The sequence below is a fragment of the Phlebotomus argentipes genome, unplaced genomic scaffold, assembly GCF_947086385.1.
Source record: "Phlebotomus argentipes unplaced genomic scaffold, Phlebotomus argentipes genome assembly scaffold_4, whole genome shotgun sequence".
Classification (NCBI taxonomy): domain Eukaryota; kingdom Metazoa; phylum Arthropoda; class Insecta; order Diptera; family Psychodidae; genus Phlebotomus; species Phlebotomus argentipes.
In genome coordinates this window covers 1,081,176-1,101,073 of record NW_026776174.1, presented here as the reverse complement: position 1 = coordinate 1,101,073, position 19,898 = coordinate 1,081,176, and the positions used below count along the sequence as shown (strand labels likewise).

The 19,898-nt window shown below is 39.3% G+C and overlaps 2 protein-coding genes across 4 annotated transcripts in view; one reads left to right on the top strand and one right to left on the bottom strand.

The window, feature by feature from the left end:
• Positions 1 to 517: 517 nt before the first annotated feature.
• LOC132257809 (uncharacterized) lies at positions 518 to 4,862 on the bottom strand. The gene is made up of 4 exons (XM_059754846.1): positions 4,786 to 4,862; positions 3,347 to 3,509; positions 1,805 to 3,143; positions 518 to 1,594 (listed from the first exon to the last, which is right to left on the bottom strand). Exons 1-4 carry the CDS (start codon positions 4,860 to 4,862, stop codon positions 651 to 653), a joined length of 2,523 nt encoding a protein of 840 aa, XP_059610829.1. The 3' UTR covers positions 518 to 650.
• A 6,469-nt stretch (positions 4,863 to 11,331) lies between these two features.
• The window catches only part of LOC132258134 (hemicentin-1), a 30,374-nt gene continuing 21,807 nt past the window's right edge, over positions 11,332 to 19,898 (top strand). For 2 of the 3 annotated variants that reach the window (XM_059755261.1, XM_059755260.1), the window contains exons 1-2: positions 11,332 to 12,174; positions 18,705 to 18,837. In XM_059755261.1, coding sequence (XP_059611244.1) covers positions 12,033 to 12,174; positions 18,705 to 18,837 — 275 coding nt within the window. In that variant the 5' untranslated portion in view covers positions 11,332 to 12,032. The remainder of the gene's footprint in view (positions 12,175 to 18,704; positions 18,838 to 19,898) is intronic. The other variant, XM_059755262.1, reaches the window with a different exon arrangement.

Here is a 19,898-nt window from a genome sequence, read left to right as displayed (position 1 = left end):
AGCTCTCATTTGTGATGAAATTAATGAATCTAATTGCGTAGGAAAGTTGAGAAGTTGCAAAAATGCAATCAAGTTGAAGAAACACATCATTAAATTCAATAATACATTTCAGTTGAAAAATAATTGCGGGAAAAGTATATCCGAATGACCCACATTATGTATGTATAATCGCACTCGTGTAATGAATTACATGGAAAAATTCCATGGCTTAGCAAGTCTTGAGGAAGTCGTAAGGTATATAACAGCACAATTCACCCAGAGAAAAGCAGTAAAACTATTATCATTGCAACCATAGAAAAGTATTTTCCTCCCTCGTGTGTACGTGAGATACAACTGGTAATTAAAAAGTCATAACTATACTGGGAAAAGTTTGCGGTTTTGGGTCATATTCGATGAAAAATATATTCTATGAAAATCAGTTAGACAAATTGCTCTGAACAAAGCAATTGTTAACTTCACTTCATCAGCACCTTTTCATGTCTCAGCAGATGTAAATCAAACGAAAAGGATACTCCTTTGTCTGGCCATTTATTGTCAAGGAAAAGAGGGAATGCTTCAGCAACAAAGTCAATGTGGATGCAGCTGCAATTGAAGCGTGAATTCTGAAATGTCTACAGGTGTTTGTGTCTATTGGACGAGTTCACATAATTTTATTTATCATCTCTGTGCGATGAGAAGTCAAAGTCGCTCTCATCGTTGACTGCTGCCTTTTGCACCTCATCTGCGAACTTCACTTTTGGCCTCCTCTCAGACTCGCTGCTGCTGCTGCTGTCCAAGAAGTTGCTCTTGGCCACTTTGGTGTCCTCGGGCTCGGCCAGTGGCTGCTGGGGGGCGAAGGTGGCTGAGTCATCGGAGTATGTTGTGGGGAGTGAGGTGGCTTCCTGATTTGCATTTTCCGCCTGAAGGGTTTGCACAGAGCCGGCCTCTTGATTAGATGCCACTGGTTGTTCGCTCAAGTTGTAGTAATCGCCCGGCTCTTCCTGCTGGCCGTATTGATTGTTCTGGAAGTTTGGGTAAATTTGCTCCTGCGGCGCCTCACTCATGTACACCCCCTCACGGCCCTGCTCGTAGCCCTGTCCCGCGTCCGCGCCCGCATAGTCCCCACCGCCGGCCTCCACGTAATTTACATCTGAATAACCCTGCTCGTAGCCCTCCTGCATTGTTCCAGCGGCAGGATAATGGACATCCTGTCCGTCGTATGTCGCATAATTCTGCTCATAAGCCACCATGCCCTGATTGGGATCGTACTCCTGAGCTGCACCCGTGACGTCATAGTTCACATACTCCGCCGGCTGCTGATTGATTGCCGCCCCCTCGTACTGGTACTCACTGGCCGGGTACACTTCATTAGGGCCGAATTCCTGCTGCTGCTGCTGCGGCGCGCCCAAGTACTCAGCCTGAGCTGTGAAACCGCTGTCCAGGTACGTGTCTGGCTGAGCAGTGGCATCGGGGCTAATGAATTGTTGATAGGATGATTCGCTCTGCTCCACCATTGTGTCTTGAGTCAACACTTGCGCCGCCGGTGTTGACGATGAGTCGCTCTGAGGTTCAACGTTGTCAGGCATGTAGTCACCCTGAGCGGCAAATGATGCGTCTGAAAGTGCACACAGAGAGCAGAAGTGGAAATTTGCCGAAAATTTAAACTGTGCGGGGAAAATGAGAAGAAGGAAGCCACAATTGATTTTACGCGCTGCACAATAATTGTTTCCACCACCAGAATAGTCAGCATCGCCAGCATTAATTCCAATTTCTGTGCTTCGATATTTGATGAAATAATTAGATTAAATCTCATTTGATTACTCACCTTGAATATATGCACCCTCACCAACCACCGGTTGGAGGTTGTCCTCAACGCCCGCGTAATAGGAATCGGTTTCTTGAACTGTGTCAGGATAGTGTTGGTAATTGGCTGTCTGTTGAGTCAATTCAGTGTGAGAATCCTCAGTGATGTAATCCCTTTGACCATCGAGAATTTCCCCTGTCACTTCGCCAGAGTCCTCTTGAAACTGTATACCATCTGTATGTGACTCCTCTTGTGTCACACTCTCGAGTTCATCGGGATCGTATTCATCGTCGAATTGGTCATCCATCTGGTGAGCCTCAAAGGTCTCCGGGGGCTGGCGTTGATAGGGTGACATCAAAGGCCTCTCCTCCGCGGTGTATTCTTGGGTATCCTCTTCAATCTCTGCCGACTGGTGGGTTGGGGCTGTTGCTCTAATCCCATCTACATTCCATTGACTCTTGGTGTCTTCGTGTGATTCATTTTGATCTAGACAAAATTCCACTCTCTTAACGACCTTCTGGCCACCCTTGTCACCTCCGCTTCGACTCCCCATCAGCTCGTGCTTTGTGTTCTTGAGGAGAGCATGTCGCAGAGATGAGGTATGTGGCTTTGCTGGCTCTCTTGATAAATTACCCAATTGTTCCCTTATCTCTTGTCCACTATCAATTGTCTTCTGTGCCACTTCCTCGTGTCCCTCACGGTTCGCAGGTATGTCACACTCGGGCATTCCTCTGCCATCCTCCACTTCCTGCTCATCTGCGCTCCTCTCCGGCACATCGCGCAGATAGAACGGCTCCTTGTGTGGCTCCTCAGTCGGTGTGGGTGTCTTCGGCGTATCCTCATTCATTACCCTCCCACCCACCGCCGCCGCCTCACTGATCGCCTCACTGTGACTCTCAATGGCCGGAGTGGAATAATCAGATTTAGAAGTTGTAATTGTGGAAGTTGCTGCGGAATTGGGAAGCGTTTTATTCAGCTCAGGTGTTACTTTTTCACCAGACTCGGAGTTATCCAGGTGATTTGCCCCACCTCTCGACGATTTTCCACCTTGATTGCCCCCTCGGGGCGCCTGACTCTCGCGCCAGACTCCTGACGCCGCCCAAGAGCTCACGGATGAAGATTGCTCCATGTCAAACATGGAAAGTGACGTTTGAATTTCCATATCACGAATCTGTGGTGCACTCTTCGCACCGCATTCCGCCTCAGACCAGTAATTCGGCCCCTGATAGTGGTAAACTGGGGACGTCCTGGCATATCTCATCGGCACAGAGTCCTGTGGACTTGATATATTTGATCTATGCGAAACTATTCGACTTCCAGTGTCGTTCCAATTTTTCAGCAGCAGTGTTTTATACTGTGTCTGCACCATCGGGAAAATGGGGAGAGAGTGAGAGAGAGGAAGAGAAAAAAAAACATTCCATGAATTCACCACCAGATAATGGGAAAAGTTTTGAATATTTGATTTTTTCGGGTGATATTTTGGCAAGGAATGTCGCGACGGTGTGAGTAAGGCTGTGAGGCCCAAAATAGGCTATAAATTCTCAACGTCCCAACCTTTCTCACCTTTAGCAACTTTAAACGCTCCGTTTTGGCGGCCAGAGCCGCCGCCTGGAAATCAATACGATCCAAGGTTTGCAGTAGATTCTCATTTCGTTCCGCACGCTGCCTGTCCTCATCCATGAATTTTTTGTACTCAGCACGAAGCACTTTCAGTGAGGATTTTTCGCTGTTGAGATAATGGGGTATATATATAGAGAGAGAGAAGGGTGAATAGTAATAAGTCTAATAGTTGATTGTCAAATTAGGGTGGAAATGGCGGAAGGCAAATGGGTGTGAAAGGTGTTCGAGGAATTAGGGAGAGATTTCAATGGAAATTAATAGAAATGCACTCAAACAAAGAGCTCCATGGCATTTAGGGTCAAATTTGTTAGGAACAACTGAGAGACTGGCTTCGCGGGGGTGTTCTTTGTTAGGGTGGGTTTGGGATTGATTAATAAAGAAACCCACTGCGTAGTAATAAATATGAATATTTCGATAAAAAAAAACCTCCAAGATTTGTGCTTACAATGTAAATGTAAGTCTTCTGCTTATGTTTGACATTTTCGAGTGTTCTCTGTAGCATTTTGAGGTCATAAATTGCGTTTCTCCAGAAGATATGAAGCCTTAATCATTTTGGCGAGTTCAATTTACTTGATTGCACTTGCACAGCCAAGCGTTTTATCATTATTTTGGCAAATTACCAAAGCAATTCAAAGTCCAGCTCCACGACAATGTTGTTGAGAAGAAAAATGCTCAATTTAAGACACTATATATTAAGCTAGAAGCTTCAGAGGGCAAATATATGGCTTGAACCAAGGTTTTTGGCTGAATGACTCTGTGAATGTTTATCATGTACATTGCAATCAATTCGACTATATGTAATAGTGCAGCACGTCAAATATTTGATCAGTTATTGGACTTTGTCGAGCAAACTATTGTATTAAATTGATATAAAGTAAATCCCATCATGGTCAAAGTACACAGTCGCATTTTCTCGAGAATTACTTTCAAGGGAGGATTATTTGAAGCATTGACCAAGGAAATTGTTTCGGGCGAGAACTTCCAGGCTTTATCGGGGGTTGTCCTATATTTGAGGAAAAAGGACACACACGAACATACACTTTTTTTTCTTCCGAACCATCTGCTATTGAAAGCATAATTTGGGTTTGTGATCGGGAACACTGACAATGGAAGAAAGGGGCGGAAAAGTAGGAAACGAAACACATAAATTTCAATATTGACATGGAATTCTTCCTTCTCACAGGCGAGAGATTGAATTATGATAGAGCAGCAATTATGCTCTTCTGACGGGGAAGAAGGCTTTGTTGGCGCGAAGCAACAGCATCCCAAGGGATGCTTCTTGGAATTGCTCTGTGTGTGTATAGAGATTGTGTCTGATCAAGTTTTGGGGAGAAGTGAAAAGGCGAGGAATGGAAATGAGAGACAGAATAATTTTTTTTTACCATTCATTGGAGCTCCTCATCAAATTCTGAAATCTACATTCCAACTCCTGACGCTCCATTTCACTGTGAAGAGACATTTTTGCATTGGTATTCTTTATTAGGGGACATATCAGGAAAAAGTGTATGCGAAGAGAGACTCTCTTTGTATGATGAATATTTGAATGATTGAAATTCTCTATGTCTCCTTCAATGCATGCTTAATTTCACTGTTTTTTTTCTCGCAGTATATACTTTTCCTCCTTCCGCCCATTTTCCCCCCATCACAGCCCTCGTCTTTGATGAGTGAATGGCACTAGAATACTAAATTTGCGCAATACCTCTTCCGGATTTTCGCCTGGAGTCTCTCAAATTTATTTCCATGTACTTTATATTCCATTTGTGAATGCATTTTTCTTCCCAGACCCAAAACTCACACTCCGGGACTTGAGATGTCCCCCAGGAATTACTGTCGAAATTGGGTAAAGAGAAGTTGTGTAATGAAATTCCTTTCACTTGCCAATGGGTCCAACAAACTGGGCAACATACACACACAACAACTAGATGAGAGATAGCCTGATGGTTTAATTTCGCTCGTTATCTATGTCAGGACACTCCTTCGAAATGCAACGGCTCACCACTATGACCACCACAATATGGGACTCAACCTCAACTGAGGGTGCAACTGCTCAATTTTTGGGCAACGACGCGAGCAACGAATAAGGGGTGTGTTGTCTATCTGTGTTGGTGTCTGCACTGCTTAAGCCCAGGCTACAAATTTCCACCTTTTTAATACCAAACAAAATATTCTGTTTTGTTGAAGAATCCATGGAGACCAAGGTTCTCATCGTTAAATGGACTTGACATGAAGTATTTCGAGCTTCAGCTCAGCGATGGCAGCCAAGGCGGCTCTCAACAGCTCGAAAGAAAGACTACAAAGGCTGACGATGAGAGAAAAAGAAAAGAGAAAAGTGTAGAAAATCATGTTCGTATTTGAGTGATTTGAACTGCGAGGAATTTATTTACAAATTTATGTATGTTTGAAGTTCAAGAGCATCGCGAGATGTTATGTTGTTTTGCAATAACTCTGTGACAATCGCATTACTTCAGCACTCCTGTTCGGCTCGCACCTCAACATCGGCACCCTTTTTCCGTAACACCCTCGCAGCACTTCTCCTGTGGGTTATACTTTGAGTCCTCTCCATTTGGTGTTGGTATTCTGCTACAACTTCCCAATACACACAATAAATAATAACATTGGGTATCTCTCGTCGTCTATATAATAATGAATGAAGTAAATGGGGTAAACATTTCCTTCATTGTGGTCTCTTATTGATTTTTCTTGTCATCACTCTCGCGCTCAAACATTTGGTAAATGCGTCTGATTTCGTCTTGTTTTCCTTCTCTCACATCCATATCTTTTTTCTTCTTTTTTTGCCCTCCGTCTTTCGCTCATATCGCAGAAAGGAAACGACGCCCAATCAAAGGGTTGTATCACCATAAAATTAATGGACCCAATGTCGATGGTGGTAATTGAATTTTGGAACAGTTGGTGGGGACGAGTTATTCAATTCACGTCACTCACCCTCACCTACTCATATTTCGTCTATATGTATATATATTGATTTTCTGGAAATCTGCAATTGTCTCTCGACTGACTGACTATCGAGACAATTTGTTGCTCCTTCAATATTTTACCGATCAAACGACTGCCTGCGTAACGTCAGAAGTTAAATTCCGCCGCCAGGGAAAATTTCATCAATATTGAATAACTTGGCCCTGATATAAAAAGGAGTTCAGATACTTGAAAAATGTCTGTAAAGGCATTTCGACGAGTGTTTTTTTTCTGTGAGGGAATTTCATTAATATATTAACATGATTCACAGTGTTCTGGTTTGTTGTTAATTAACAATGTCAAGAATTCTGTGAATTTGATAGAGTAAAATATGTTCATTCCAGGGGGATGATAATATGGCTAAAATCTGTACACCACCTCCATAATTTGTATGAAAATTCCTTAACATTTTCCAAGAGCTCAAATTTCATGAATTGTTTAAAACAACACTGAAATCAACAAATAACTGGAATCTAACTCAAATCTAACTTACTGAAAAATAACTGACAACTTAAAATTTCAGGTTTTCAATTTAGGCGCAAGAATTACTACTTTAAGATGTTATTTAGTTTTAAATCATTAACATAACCTAGAAAAATATGTCAAAATTAGGATTTAGACAAAAATTAATTTCTGAGAGTAAAATAATCAACAGAAAATCAAATATGTGAACCCAATATTGAAAAAATAGAAGCATTTCCACTTCTTAAAATTTCTATTAGTCTGAACACCACTTCTGACCGTATTATAGCCCCTTGATTCATATAAAATACTATGAAGAAAAATTATTGATATGTTTGCTACACTTCCTCCAAGCTTAGTTTTCGCTCCGATGGATTTTCATCTACATTTCTTTTTCTTAATCTCCACTCAAGTTTATGCGGTGAACCAACAAATACACAATAAATACAGCCCGAGGCATGAGATCAATGGCGAGGACGAAAAGGATTCAATTGCTTTCTATTATCCGATGAAACTTTTCCTATGTGCATCGGAGAGTATTGGAAAATTTCCCAATGAAAAATGGCCTGAGGCTCACAGTGCAACTTTACAGTTATTTGGCCAGACCGACGTAATATGATGCAACAAACAATCCAATCCTCTTTGGAAAACATGCGAAATTATATATTGCAAAAGTTCCCATCATGCTTTACATGCTGGAGATAGAAATTTTCCCAATATGAGAAAATCCTCTTTGGCCTGACTTTTGCATGTAAGAAAATCTTCCTGGAAATTTTACCCCTTTTTTTCCACCGTATAAAACTTACTAACGAGATTCCATGAAACTGACATCTTCAGATGGAAATCTCTTTCCTTTCACTGCGTCTCTCTCTCTATTCTCAGAGCCAATAAATTCACTAATGTTTACGAAGAGCGCAAGGCAATTCTCGGTGGAACACACGCATTTTGCGGGGTATGAGATTGAAATGTTGCTCAATATAGAGAAGCGAGAGTTTATTTATATTCACGCTCTACATCAAAATGCTTGGGGAATTTATCTTGGGAGTCTCGCTTGAAGATCAGGAGTCATCAATTAATGCTCCTCGCGGGCTGTATTTGATGTGAAAAATACTTTTGCGACAACGAGAAAGGAAATTCCAAGTCAATGACAGAGACAAAAGGTGGACGGAATTGATCGATTTTCGCTTCTTTTCTTCAACTGAATCTTCCTCAGTGTACATACTTAATTTTCACTTTACATTTTCCCTCTCTCTCTCTTCCGGGTGAAAATCTCTAGTCATCTGTGAGGATTTTACGCCCGAAGAAAATATGCTCCTTGCGCGACTTTCCGCAAAAGTTTTTCCTCCTCCAACGTCGAGCGAGGAATTTGAATTAATGATGCATTTTACATTGTATCTTTCTCTCCTGGTGAAAAAGTCTGCGCAACACTTCGCGCTCCGTTCGCGAAGTGCAGGATTATTCTTCGACGGTAGTCTTAAATGGGAATGCAATAAGTTGAAATTGCGTTTATTACCACGATGAAAAATTTAAAATGTGAAAATGAAAGTTCTTACGTTTTATTGGAAAGTTCTACACTACGCGAGTGAGTTTGACTTGGGAGAAAAGTTTTTGGCACCACGTTTCGTCTTGCGAATGAAAAGGAATTTCATAAATTTATGATTACTTCTCTATAGTTCATCAAAAACTCCAGAGAAATGACGCACGGGGTGAGCTGAAAAATCAATACGAATGTGATTTAATTTTGCATTACAGTCACGTCCGATTTTTTTTTCTCCTTTGTAATTCCTGAACTCCGGAAAACAATAATCGTAATTTTGTCATATTAATTCAATGGAAAACTCTTACTCTGCGGAGCTATATAGAGATATACATAGCTGAATTATCATGCAAATGAGAGATCATGAAAGAATGGAAATTACTTCCATGTTAAAATGCCTCGAAATACTTCTGTTGAAACAATTTCTAGGGATTGTTATAATTATAACAACATTCTGCGCAAGGGAAGCAAATGCCAAAAGGCTCATCTCTTCCCATTACTCACTATTACACACTATTAGTTCATTTGAGAGACGAACATAACACATGCTCACATTTCCTATGGCAAATTCCTATACAGTTTTACAAGCATTTCCGAAAATGTGCCCCAAAAACACAAGGATCAGCGACATAACATTGAATCTTAAGAAATATAAGATCAATCACAAACTGATGGATATTTGAAAAAATGTATTTGATTTAACGTAAAATTTCAGGCAATAAAAGTTATTGAAGTTTTCCCGCACTTTCTTGGCCAATAAAATATATTTATGTTTAAAAATTTATCTCTTTTCCCAACAGTGTTTTTTCACAAATTGGTGGTCAACACAAAAAAACACGGAGAGCAGTGAAGTGGGTAAATAGGGACTGATGTGGTGTTGGTAGGTTAATTGTAATTCTACTGACCTATTTTCCATCATCGCCAATTTCTCATTTTAATCTCCGCGCACTCTTCAACCACGCTTCGTGTGTTTGGGATCCAATTAGATTGCGAAATATCAGTTGGGGAATTTTGATTTTCTCTCTCTGCACAAACTTTTGCAGAAAATTGCTAATCGATGCAATTTTTATAGTGTGTTCTCAACATTCTTTACGATATGTTTCGTCCCTATTGGTTTCGGGGCGGAGGAGGGTTTTTTGGCTTGAGAGGTTCCTTTTTCTTCTACCCACACTCACACATGAAAATATTCTCGTAAATTTTCCCCATAATGGTTTTGTGTTTTCTTTCTTGAAGGGGATTCTCACCAAGATATTTCGGAGAGATTTCTCATATAATTTTCACAAACTACTCGAAAACACTTGGTGATTTCCTCTTTGGGTTTGGATATTGTGCGTGCAAGTGTGGATGGATAGAGAGAGAGAGTCCTTTTTTTTATTAAAGAATATTTTTAACAATTTCTGCCTGTGCACTGTGGAATTCTTGCACATAAACTCAAGAGTCGGAATCGTGAGCACCAGCAGAGAAAGTTCAATAAATTCCCCGAGCAGTCAAAGGGATGGCGTGGGAGGCTAATAAAAAGGTTTGGGAAAGGGTATAGCTTTCACTTTCAATTCCCTCCTCTCTCGCTGTACTTTCTTTTCACCCCCTTCATCTGACGCCACCAGATTCGCCACCCTCCAACCCTCCAACCCCCCGAAATCCATTGATTTTCAATAAATTTCACTTGGCGCTCAGCCTGCGGGCCTGAAATTGAGCTGTAAAAATCATGTTGTAGCTAATTACTTATGAGACTCGCTGAGAAGTGTCTCATTTTGTGTCCGTCTCTTGGGCACTTCTGTGTGTCGTTCAAGATAATACTTGGCACAATTGTTCTAGCACTGCAGATGGATTTAGCATTTGGATGTGAAACTCTCTATTGTAATGACAATGTAAATACATAAGAAACATATTGTTGTGTTGTTATACACTCAATTTATTCCCCTCATTATTATGTGTGCTCCTTTCGTGAAGAGAGACCAGCGACTGACAAAGAGGGTGATGTGTGAGAACGAGAGAGATATTTTTGTCCCATGTGAGGCTAGAGTTGATGAACAATTAGATTTAAGTGGCAGATTGATGGGTTCAAAAAAAAATCCTTGCATTGAATTGTGAAGAGATTTCGTGGTCGTTGTAACTTTATTTTCATGACATTTTAAATAAAGTGTCAAAATTATTCATTCGTAAGACTGAATTTATTTTCTGCGAGACATGAAACGTTTCAAATGATGACGCTTGAAATCAATTAATATATTTTGTCGCATAAAGGCATAAAAAGCTTGATAATTCACGTGAAAATCAAGAAAATAGACAATATTTAGCATTTATCTCGCAATTTATGTGTTTTCAGACATATTTTGAGGATTTTGAGTCTTTTCAAGGAAATTGGTTGGTTTTCCAAAGACAAATACGCTTCCCTGACACTGAAAAACATTTCCTTACGTCATCGTCGAGAAGGAGGTTTTTTGACAGCTGAAATTCGTATTAAATAAATTTCCAACTTTGCATTGCAACGCCTTCTCGTTCGTATTTCATTCAAACTCTACACTAGCGCCGCCGGGCGGACGCCAATATAAGCTATTGAAAGCGTAAAGTTGCAACCAAAAATCGTAACTTTTATAAACTAAAATACGAAATTTGTAATGTTGCAACGACGCCTTCCTTTCAATTTATTTATAATATTTTGAGACACTGATAATTTCCGGTCCATCTTTATCTCTAAACTACACTCTCGCTTACGCATCCCTTCAACTCTGGCCATGATTAAGTGGAAGAGAGTGGAATGCGAGAGAGGAGTTAACGAACCCATCATGAGGAGAAGTTTTCCCCTGGCCGTCAGCGCTCCGATTTTCTCTGGTGGCTGGTATCGGAGTTAGTCGGAAAAGTGCGGAGAAGGCGAGTGAAGAGAGCGAGAGAGCGCGAGAGGCGAAAAGCATCATCCTTTCTGCTGCAGCTCGACGTTGTGCCTCAGTTTGTAACCAATTCTCGTCGTGCTCGAAGCCGCCGGACGTGTTGTCTCAGCGCCGGAGCGCACATTTCAGGCCTCACGAGTGTTGTGGAGAGAGTGCGAAGTGTCGGAGGGATTCCTTTTGCTCTGCAGAAGAATCTGGGACTTTGCGGAAGATCGTGGGTGGAATTTTTTCTCGACTCTCCCCCGCCGGACGAATGATTAAGTGAGGCCATAAATAAAATAATTAAATTGTGTCGCACTGTGTCAATAGGGTTGATTCTGGAGACTCGAGAGTGATTTTAGTGCGACGTCTCTTTGCGAACAAGAGCGCGGATTGTGAGGAATTTGCAGTGTTATTTATTTGACTTTCGCCAAGGAGGAATTTCAATTGCTTACAGGAAGTTTTTTCCCCTCTTCACATCTCTCCTGTGTTTTCTCGTCACTTTCCACAAGAGCCTGATGGCAATGTACTTAGGACAGTGCTGAAGATACAAGAGACCCGGCATGGGCTCCAGGGAGCAAAAGAACAAGTGAGAAAACATGCGGCAGCACAAGAAAAAGTGGATAAAGATTTAAATGAAAATAGGAAATTAAAACAACCGGAAGCTCTTGAGTGTGAAATGAAATTGAAGAGTGTGAGGATTCCCTAATGAATTTCAATGTGGTGTGTGGTGAAAGTTGTGGTTGTCCATTCTCTCAAATGTATCGAGAATGAAAGTTTTATGTGAAACATGGAAAAGGTTCACAAGTTTTATCAGTGGAATATCGGTGGTAAAACCCTAATTCGGCATTTTCTCTTGTATATTTTATGTATGATTGGAATGTGTCCATTGAGAATACAGTGCAATGGATCACAGGATTTTCAGAAACATAGTAAGTTCCCATGTGTACACATAAACATATATTTGGGAGCCTTTTTCCCTACTTTATGTCCTCTCTCTCTCCTCTTCCTCATCTCGCCACATTCAAAGGCATTGGCATAGGCTCTGCTTTTTCTCACTCGCACACACTCTACATATTTTATATTTAATTCCCTACTTAGTCTTCACATGCTGGATAGAGCTGCTGAATTTAATTAAAAACATGCAAAACTCGTAACCTTTTGAAGATTCTCCTCCAAAATGTTCATAATTCTCCGTCACTGTGAGCGTCTCTTCAAACATGTGCTTCTGGGTTGGCAACATGCTAACCAAATCTACTAATAAATGAAGTGAGCTTCATGATTCCTCTGATTCTAATGTTAGCCAATTACAATTGCACTCGAGGGAGATTTTAATTAATTTCGAAATAAAATGGAAACCAGCTTTTTTGGCTCTGTTATTTGGGAGTTTTCCACTGAATGCATTTAAATTAAATTAAATTAAATTTTTCAATTTATTTGTGATTTTATGTGGAATTAATTTATGGAATTTTTTTTTCTATTAGATAAATAATTAAGTCATGCAAGAAAGTAACTTTTACATACAATTTACATTCCTAGATGTGAGAATTCTAGCGCTACTTAAGGGTTTAGGCTAATAAGACCGCACGGCAATGTTTTCTGATGTGAAGCATTAAATGTGAATAGCAGAAAGTGAATCGAGACTGAAAGAGCGCTTCATGTTGGGGAATTATTCATGTAAAAGCGAAAAAAGAAGACGAGAACCCTAGTCAGAAGATTTTCTCAACAGAGAAATATTTTGATGGAACTGTAACATATGAGAATGCAGTGGAAAAAGCGAAGCCAAGTGCACTTTAGCATTCTGAAACACTGTTTTATGACACGTGATACTGAGGAGAGAGAGAAAGAGAGCAAAAAGTCTTCCCTCTTTCCACGAAATTCGCCCGCCAAATGCAAATGCCATAAGAAACACTCTGCGGAGAAGGGAAGAGAGTCTGTGATAAAAAATTTAAAATTTCTCATTTGAGATTGCGGCATAACTTTTTTTTCTCCTTTGGCCGCACTTCTTAGGATTTCGGGCAACCTTTTCCCATGTCTTTTAACATTTTTCCCACCCACTCGCATGTACGGCCCTTCTATGCACAACCATGAAAAGTTATTAAATCCATATTAAAGATACATCTCATGGAGATGACACAAAGATTTCGACGGAGGATAAAAAGTGCCCCCAAGATGTGACTGATTTCGTCATGACATATTTTTTTTACGCGTCTCTCAAAGACACTCTTGAGACAATTTGACAACCACAGATAGTGGAAAACATTCAGTTTAAAATGTTCGGTATTATAATTTTCCACTTCTTCTGACAAACTTCGAATTCTTTGCCATATCAAAAACTTTGCAAAGAAAGTTCATTTTCAATGTTAACTGAAGATGACGGAAATTTTGGTATATACATTGAAGTAAGAAAAAAAGCATCCATATAAAGACATATTTCAGGGAGAGAATCTCTGCTTTCCATTCTTCATGTTCTGGTTTTCACTTCCTCTTGGCAGCATTATTACCTCCTCTTTGAAACAGGAATCTCACAAACACCCATTTAAGTGTTTTCTTCCTTTCACAATTTATTCACTCCAAAGGAAATTGTATTTTTCCACGGCAAAGTATTGCAATTTTTACTGTACTTTTTATAAACTTGAGAAAGCAAAGACTGATAAATTATTGCTATAATTTATTTAGTTGCAAACTTTGGTAAATTCCTAAAATCTTATCTCAAACACTGGGCGATGTTTGTGCGTAAAATGGAGAGAAGAAATGGAGAAAACTATGTAAACATGCTATAAGAAATGGAAATAATCAATTGAACGCTTTTAGCTAAAATGTTCTCTATTTAAGGTGAAAATCTTTCATGGTTTTTAGCACAAAAAGGTCATGACTTTCAGTTTGAGAAGTCATTCGAATTTGATGTGGTGGAAAAGTTTTGGGAAAAATAAATTCGTCAAACTCACGAAACAAATCAATTTTGGAATTTTTAAAGGCCCAGGATTTGTGCTCTTTGGAGCCTTTTCTGAATATTGAGTCTCTTTGTGTGTTAGTCTGAGAGAATATCATGATATAATTAATCACTTGAATTAATTAAATGATTGCACACGATTTATGATTGGAGATATTTTGCCCGCAGCTCAGGATGAAAATCATCTATTATTGCACGGCAAGGTGGGTTTTCGGAACGGTGTGAATCTAAAACCCATTCACGTGATTCGGGGGGGGGAGACAGACAATTTATGTTGTGGAATAATGTGCAGAGAGACAAAAGCACTAAATTCAGGCTTAAATTCATCTTGTGCACTATTTAAAAGGCTGTCCGTATCATATCTGTGAGGCAATTTAAATGATGCAGAAGCAATATTGAAGGCATTTCCACAAATGCGGTAATTCCCCTTTTCCTCAATTGATGGGGTCGCTATTATCACCCCATTATGTGGAATATTTTTTATTGTCTTCTATGAGGGTTGTGTAACATAATATTTTGCAAGAAAAGCTCTCGTTTCCCGCATTCTCATCTCGCCGCGTGTCACATTTTTTTTCCCAGGCATCCCGACGAGATTCCGTGGAGAAAAATTGCCGTCAATTGATTAATTTCAGTGAAAAATATCCGTCTATTTGTCATCCAAGGCGGGATAAATTTTGGGACTTGTTGGCAAGATTATGCGGGAGGTGATTTTCTTCCCACCCTCGCTTCGGCATCTTCCAAAATGTCTTCTTAGCACAGTTGAAGGGGAAAATATTTGGGAAACATGCAAAAGTTTGGTAATTCTATTTCACCACCCGCAGGAAGTCAGAATTTATGCTCAAGTGAATATTTCATTCTTACTCTTGTGCGATTCCAGAGTTGTGAGGCGAAGCGAATTAACAAAAGAGTGCAATTTTCCAAAGATAACTGCAAGAGTAATTTCCGCAAAGTTCTGTCTGCTCTAGCAGCTCAAAAAAACCATCAATTTTAATCTACACTTTAGCATTATTCCGCACAAGAGATGATTTAAACTTTTGCTGTTTCTCAAAGCTTTTAGGGTTAATTAGCTCTGCTCAATTGAAATTAATTGTCATTAATACTTTTGATAACTATAGAAAGCATTGCGTTGTAGCTTTCTTGAGGAAAAAAAAATGTGGTGTTATTAAAGAAATTGTGCACCCGAAATTGTTGGCCAGCAAGAAGAAAAGTTTATAATGTTGTTAGAAAGCAATTTCGAGGGCATACAAGACAAAAAGCACTTGCTATATTATTTGCTATGAAATCAATTTACCAGCGACACGACCAAGTTTTCCGCAATCACATGGAAAGAATGAGTTTTAAGCTTTTTAACCCGTCTGGCAAAACACTAATCAACTTTTTTTTCTGCTCTCAGTACACAATTTTCTTTCTTATTTTCTCTCCCTGTGAACGCTCCAAAGTTTCAAGTTGAAGTTTCCCAGATTCTTTGCCAAATATCTATACAATTTATCCCAATATTGCCACAAATTGTCTGTTGTCAGGTTGAAATATATTTTTAAATTGTTGTTCAAGGATATTGTTTATATTTTTCTTCTTTTCTATTCATCCTGAAAAGCACGGGAGTCAATAGAAATAACTCAGAGGCCTTTAATACATTATTTTCATATACAAAAATACATTTAAATTGCGGATGTGTAAATGAGGAAATTTCTCATTTTATTTCAATTAATTGTTTGCGGGAAAAAAAGTTGAGTATTTACTATTTATTTTTTGATAAAAATATTCAGATTTTATTTTATTACATTCTCTTTCAGCATTTATTGTTGTTTACCAAAAAATGGCCGATGAATACATAAAAGAACTAATTAAAATTATTCGCCTCACACAGTGGCTTTATCACAAAAGCTTTAGCCCATTTGTTAGAGCGATTATCCTTTAAAGCCGATGAGAAGTATTTTCACTTTGTGAATTTTGAGAATTTAAAATAAATCCTGAATTAACTCTTAATGGGGAAAAATGTGGATTTTGCAAGTATTCTCTTATGAAACTGCATAATTATTGTCATTGCTTGTGAATGTATTTTGAATTAATTTAATATTTGATCATGAACATTCCTGCTTCACTTTGGCATTTGCATTAAAAATTCAATTCGCACAGCATACATTAATGCAAATAGTCCGCATGATCTCAACTCTAAGCATGGCGTAAATGCTAGAATTTCGCAAATGACACATTGAGCTTGCATTATTAATTTCCAACATAAAATGAATCGCGTCATTTTGCGTAAGAACACACGAGTGGGAGTGCATTTGGGGGATGGCGGTGGTAATTTTTCCCAGTGAATATGTACATCTGTGGTGTGACAGAGGAAAAAGTGGCACTTTTTGCCTAACATGACTTTTACATTAAATGAGCGGAAACTCGTGGCATAACGAGATGAGAGATGGTTGGGAGGAAAAAAAAGCACCATTGCAATGATTATGGAAATTGAGTCGAGGAAAATGCGTGGAAATTTTTATTTTGATGCCGAGAGACATCATCAACGGTAGGGTTAAGCTGTGAGTGAAATGATGAGGCAGAATTTGGGCCAGTGACACTGAGCGACAAGTATTAGGTGCGCGCGTGGCGGGCTGGGAAATTTATGAAATTTATCCACACTGAATCCCCTTTCTCAGAAGTGCGTATTAGTTGATATTCAATGAGCAATTAGTGGGGATTTTTTGCCGGGTGGCAAAACGGAAAAGAACCACCACAGAAGGGACGTAAAAACAAGGAATCCATTGGGTGTTTTTTTCTCTATAGCGCAATATTTTCCATATGAAATGCTTTCGGTGCCAAAGTGTCGCCGAAAGATTAAAAATAACATGCCCGCAACATGTGACGCTACTCAATCTCCTTTCTATCTCCCTCTCTCTCTCTGCCTTAAAAGAATTCTATAGGCAGAATTTTTCTCAAGAATTTATTTATAGGCAAGGAGAGTGAGATTTGTGTGATGAATCTCTGTAAAATGGGGAAACTTGTTAAATCTGCTATTTTTGCACTGAGAGAAAAGTTTTGGATTTGAAAGTGGAAAACTTTTCTCAATAACTTTTTGGAGCCTGCTTATCATTCGCGTGAAAAGTCATCTGGAAAGTGTTAAAGGAGAAATAATTTACAGGCAACTTTTACATACACTTTCCTGAATATTGACATGGAATGTTTGCTTCATATAAAGTTTTATTTCCAATATAATGTTCTCTGGACGTAAACATGAACGTGGAGAGCTTCATTTGTACATATTTTGCTATTTTGTTGCAAATGGACGTCGATTTGTCTTATTTGTTTGCTCTCATAGAAATAATTCTTCGCAGTGCAGATTTTTATGCTCAGCTCGCTTGTTTTGCATTTCTGGGATTCCTTCAGAGACCCACAAGTCCCTCTGTTTTCCTCGAGTCAACACATATGGGACTGTCTTTGGCTAAATTCTAAGGAGGATCGTGGCAAGAGCATAAACATTTTTACCCCGTAATCACAGTTCAATGGCGGTGGTAAATATTGGTGCTTTTCCCACCCAAACAGCTTGGAGCCACTATAAATAGGCCTTCACCTTACCCACACACAAATTAATGTTGTACCTTTGCAACTTCAACACTTTTTGCCACTCTCACGCTCATGCTACTTACACAGTTTATTCCTCAAGATCATTTATACAAAAGTTAAACATGAGAGTGTGCAAGAGAGTAAACGAATAGAATTAACCAAAATAGATTTTCCTACACCGGGACTGCTGCTCTGCAACGCAGAGTTTTCCCGGTGTTGGAGAAGAGAATTGTGTGCTCCCATGAGAGCAAATGTGAGGAAACTTCTCTTGGATGTGACTTTGGCAACAATGCAAAATACGTATACACATTTTATTCACCGCAAATTCGCTTGATACTCTCATGTGCTCTCATGTTTTCCATGATAACTTTTACGCGCTTATGGTAGCACAAGTGCTCCGTTACAACTACTCACTTGCTTTTTTTCTTGCTCTAAGAGAAGAATTTTCCAAGTTGGAGTTAATCTGTATAGTGAATTCAAATGGCAGTGACACTTAAACTGTTCATGGTTTTCAAATAGTATAAGCATTCAAGTTCAACTGCAATATAAAGTCTTCCATGGCCGCATAAGTGGCATTGTGAGAAAATTCCACATTTTCACAAGGAAGACACTTGAAAGATATTATTCATATTTGCACGTACTTATCCCAATGATCTTGAGCTCATCCTGCTAATCTTCATTCATAGCTGAGAAAATTCCAGACCACCGGAAAATATCACAGGACTTTCAACGCTTTTGTGCTCAGCATAAATTGTGTCAAGCATGGCCTAGAAAAGCCGCAATTTTTCCAATCCCTGACAGAGACATTTCCGATGCACTTGAACTCAAATTCAAATGATTCGCCATGGAGTGTTTCACATGAAAAGCACCCCCGAATGCCCCATATGTACTTGCGAGTGTCCAGTAAATAATAAATTAAATGGCAAATTATGCTTCTCTCTCCCCCTGCAGTTCCCACCCGCCTCGTTTGGGCGGCTCTGGATCACGACGCCGAATTGCCATGTGACGTCACGCCATCCACACCACGGGATTCCGCAAAACTCGTGCTGTGGTTTAAGGACTCAACTGGGATTCCCATCTACAGGTATGTGAGCGGCGCGCATATGGTGTATTTTGATGATTCTGTGCATGGTGGATGATGTGCAGTGTTCTGAATTAATCATTGTGTGGTTTATCAAAGAGAGCCCATGAATTCTTGTGTGCGCAACACTCTTGGTGGTTTTAATTTCCCAAAGTGAAAGCCACGATTTATTTTTCTTCCCAACATCCCAAAACTTTGCCTATACATGTATGTACAATTCTACTAAATAAATAATCAGTGGAATTAATTAACATTCCATGAGATTTTTCACAGGGAAAAACTCTTTACTTGCGCACACGCACAGGGTTATTCCGATTGTGAGATACACACCATTATCCAATCAAATGTTTACATGTATATAAAATAGAATTAGAATTTTATTTCAAGACTGTGGAAAAGTCACGCAGATTCAGAATTTATTCACAGTGACGCCAAATTAAATAGAAACTCCTGAAGATCTGGGACAAATCGAAGTGCCGCGAATTTCCACGTAAAGCTAGAGGGCTGATTTTTTCAATCAATCATCCCTCATTAATAAGAATTTACCATGCCAAGTTTGAAGACATTCGGCCTAATTTTTGATCTCTTTATGATATTAAAACAGAACCAAGTAATAAATCGTCCGATCGATAATTATCCTGTAGATTTTCATATTTTATCTGAACTTTATAAGTGTATCGGCTGCATAAGAAAGGATATTTATTCAGGGTAATAACTAGAAGGACCTTTTATTCCAGAAAAAGGAGTTTGGAGTGCAATTGACTGCAAAAAAGGTCGATTTCGCGGATTTCTTCTCCTGAGAATTATTAAGAATTGCTCCCTAAAGTCTCTCTTAAAGAATTCAGACACAACGCATAAGGCGGCCCTATTTAATTTGGAGTCACTGTAATTCTAGGATTCTATTACTGACCATCTATTTATTTATACATTTAATAATTTACATATTTCCTCTCTGGGATTAAGTATGAAAGTTCACTAAATATCAGCAACTATTGAGTTATCGAAGTATGATTTTTGAAAAATCTCTTTTCGATTGTCTTTTTCTCGGTCAAATCACTTCCTGC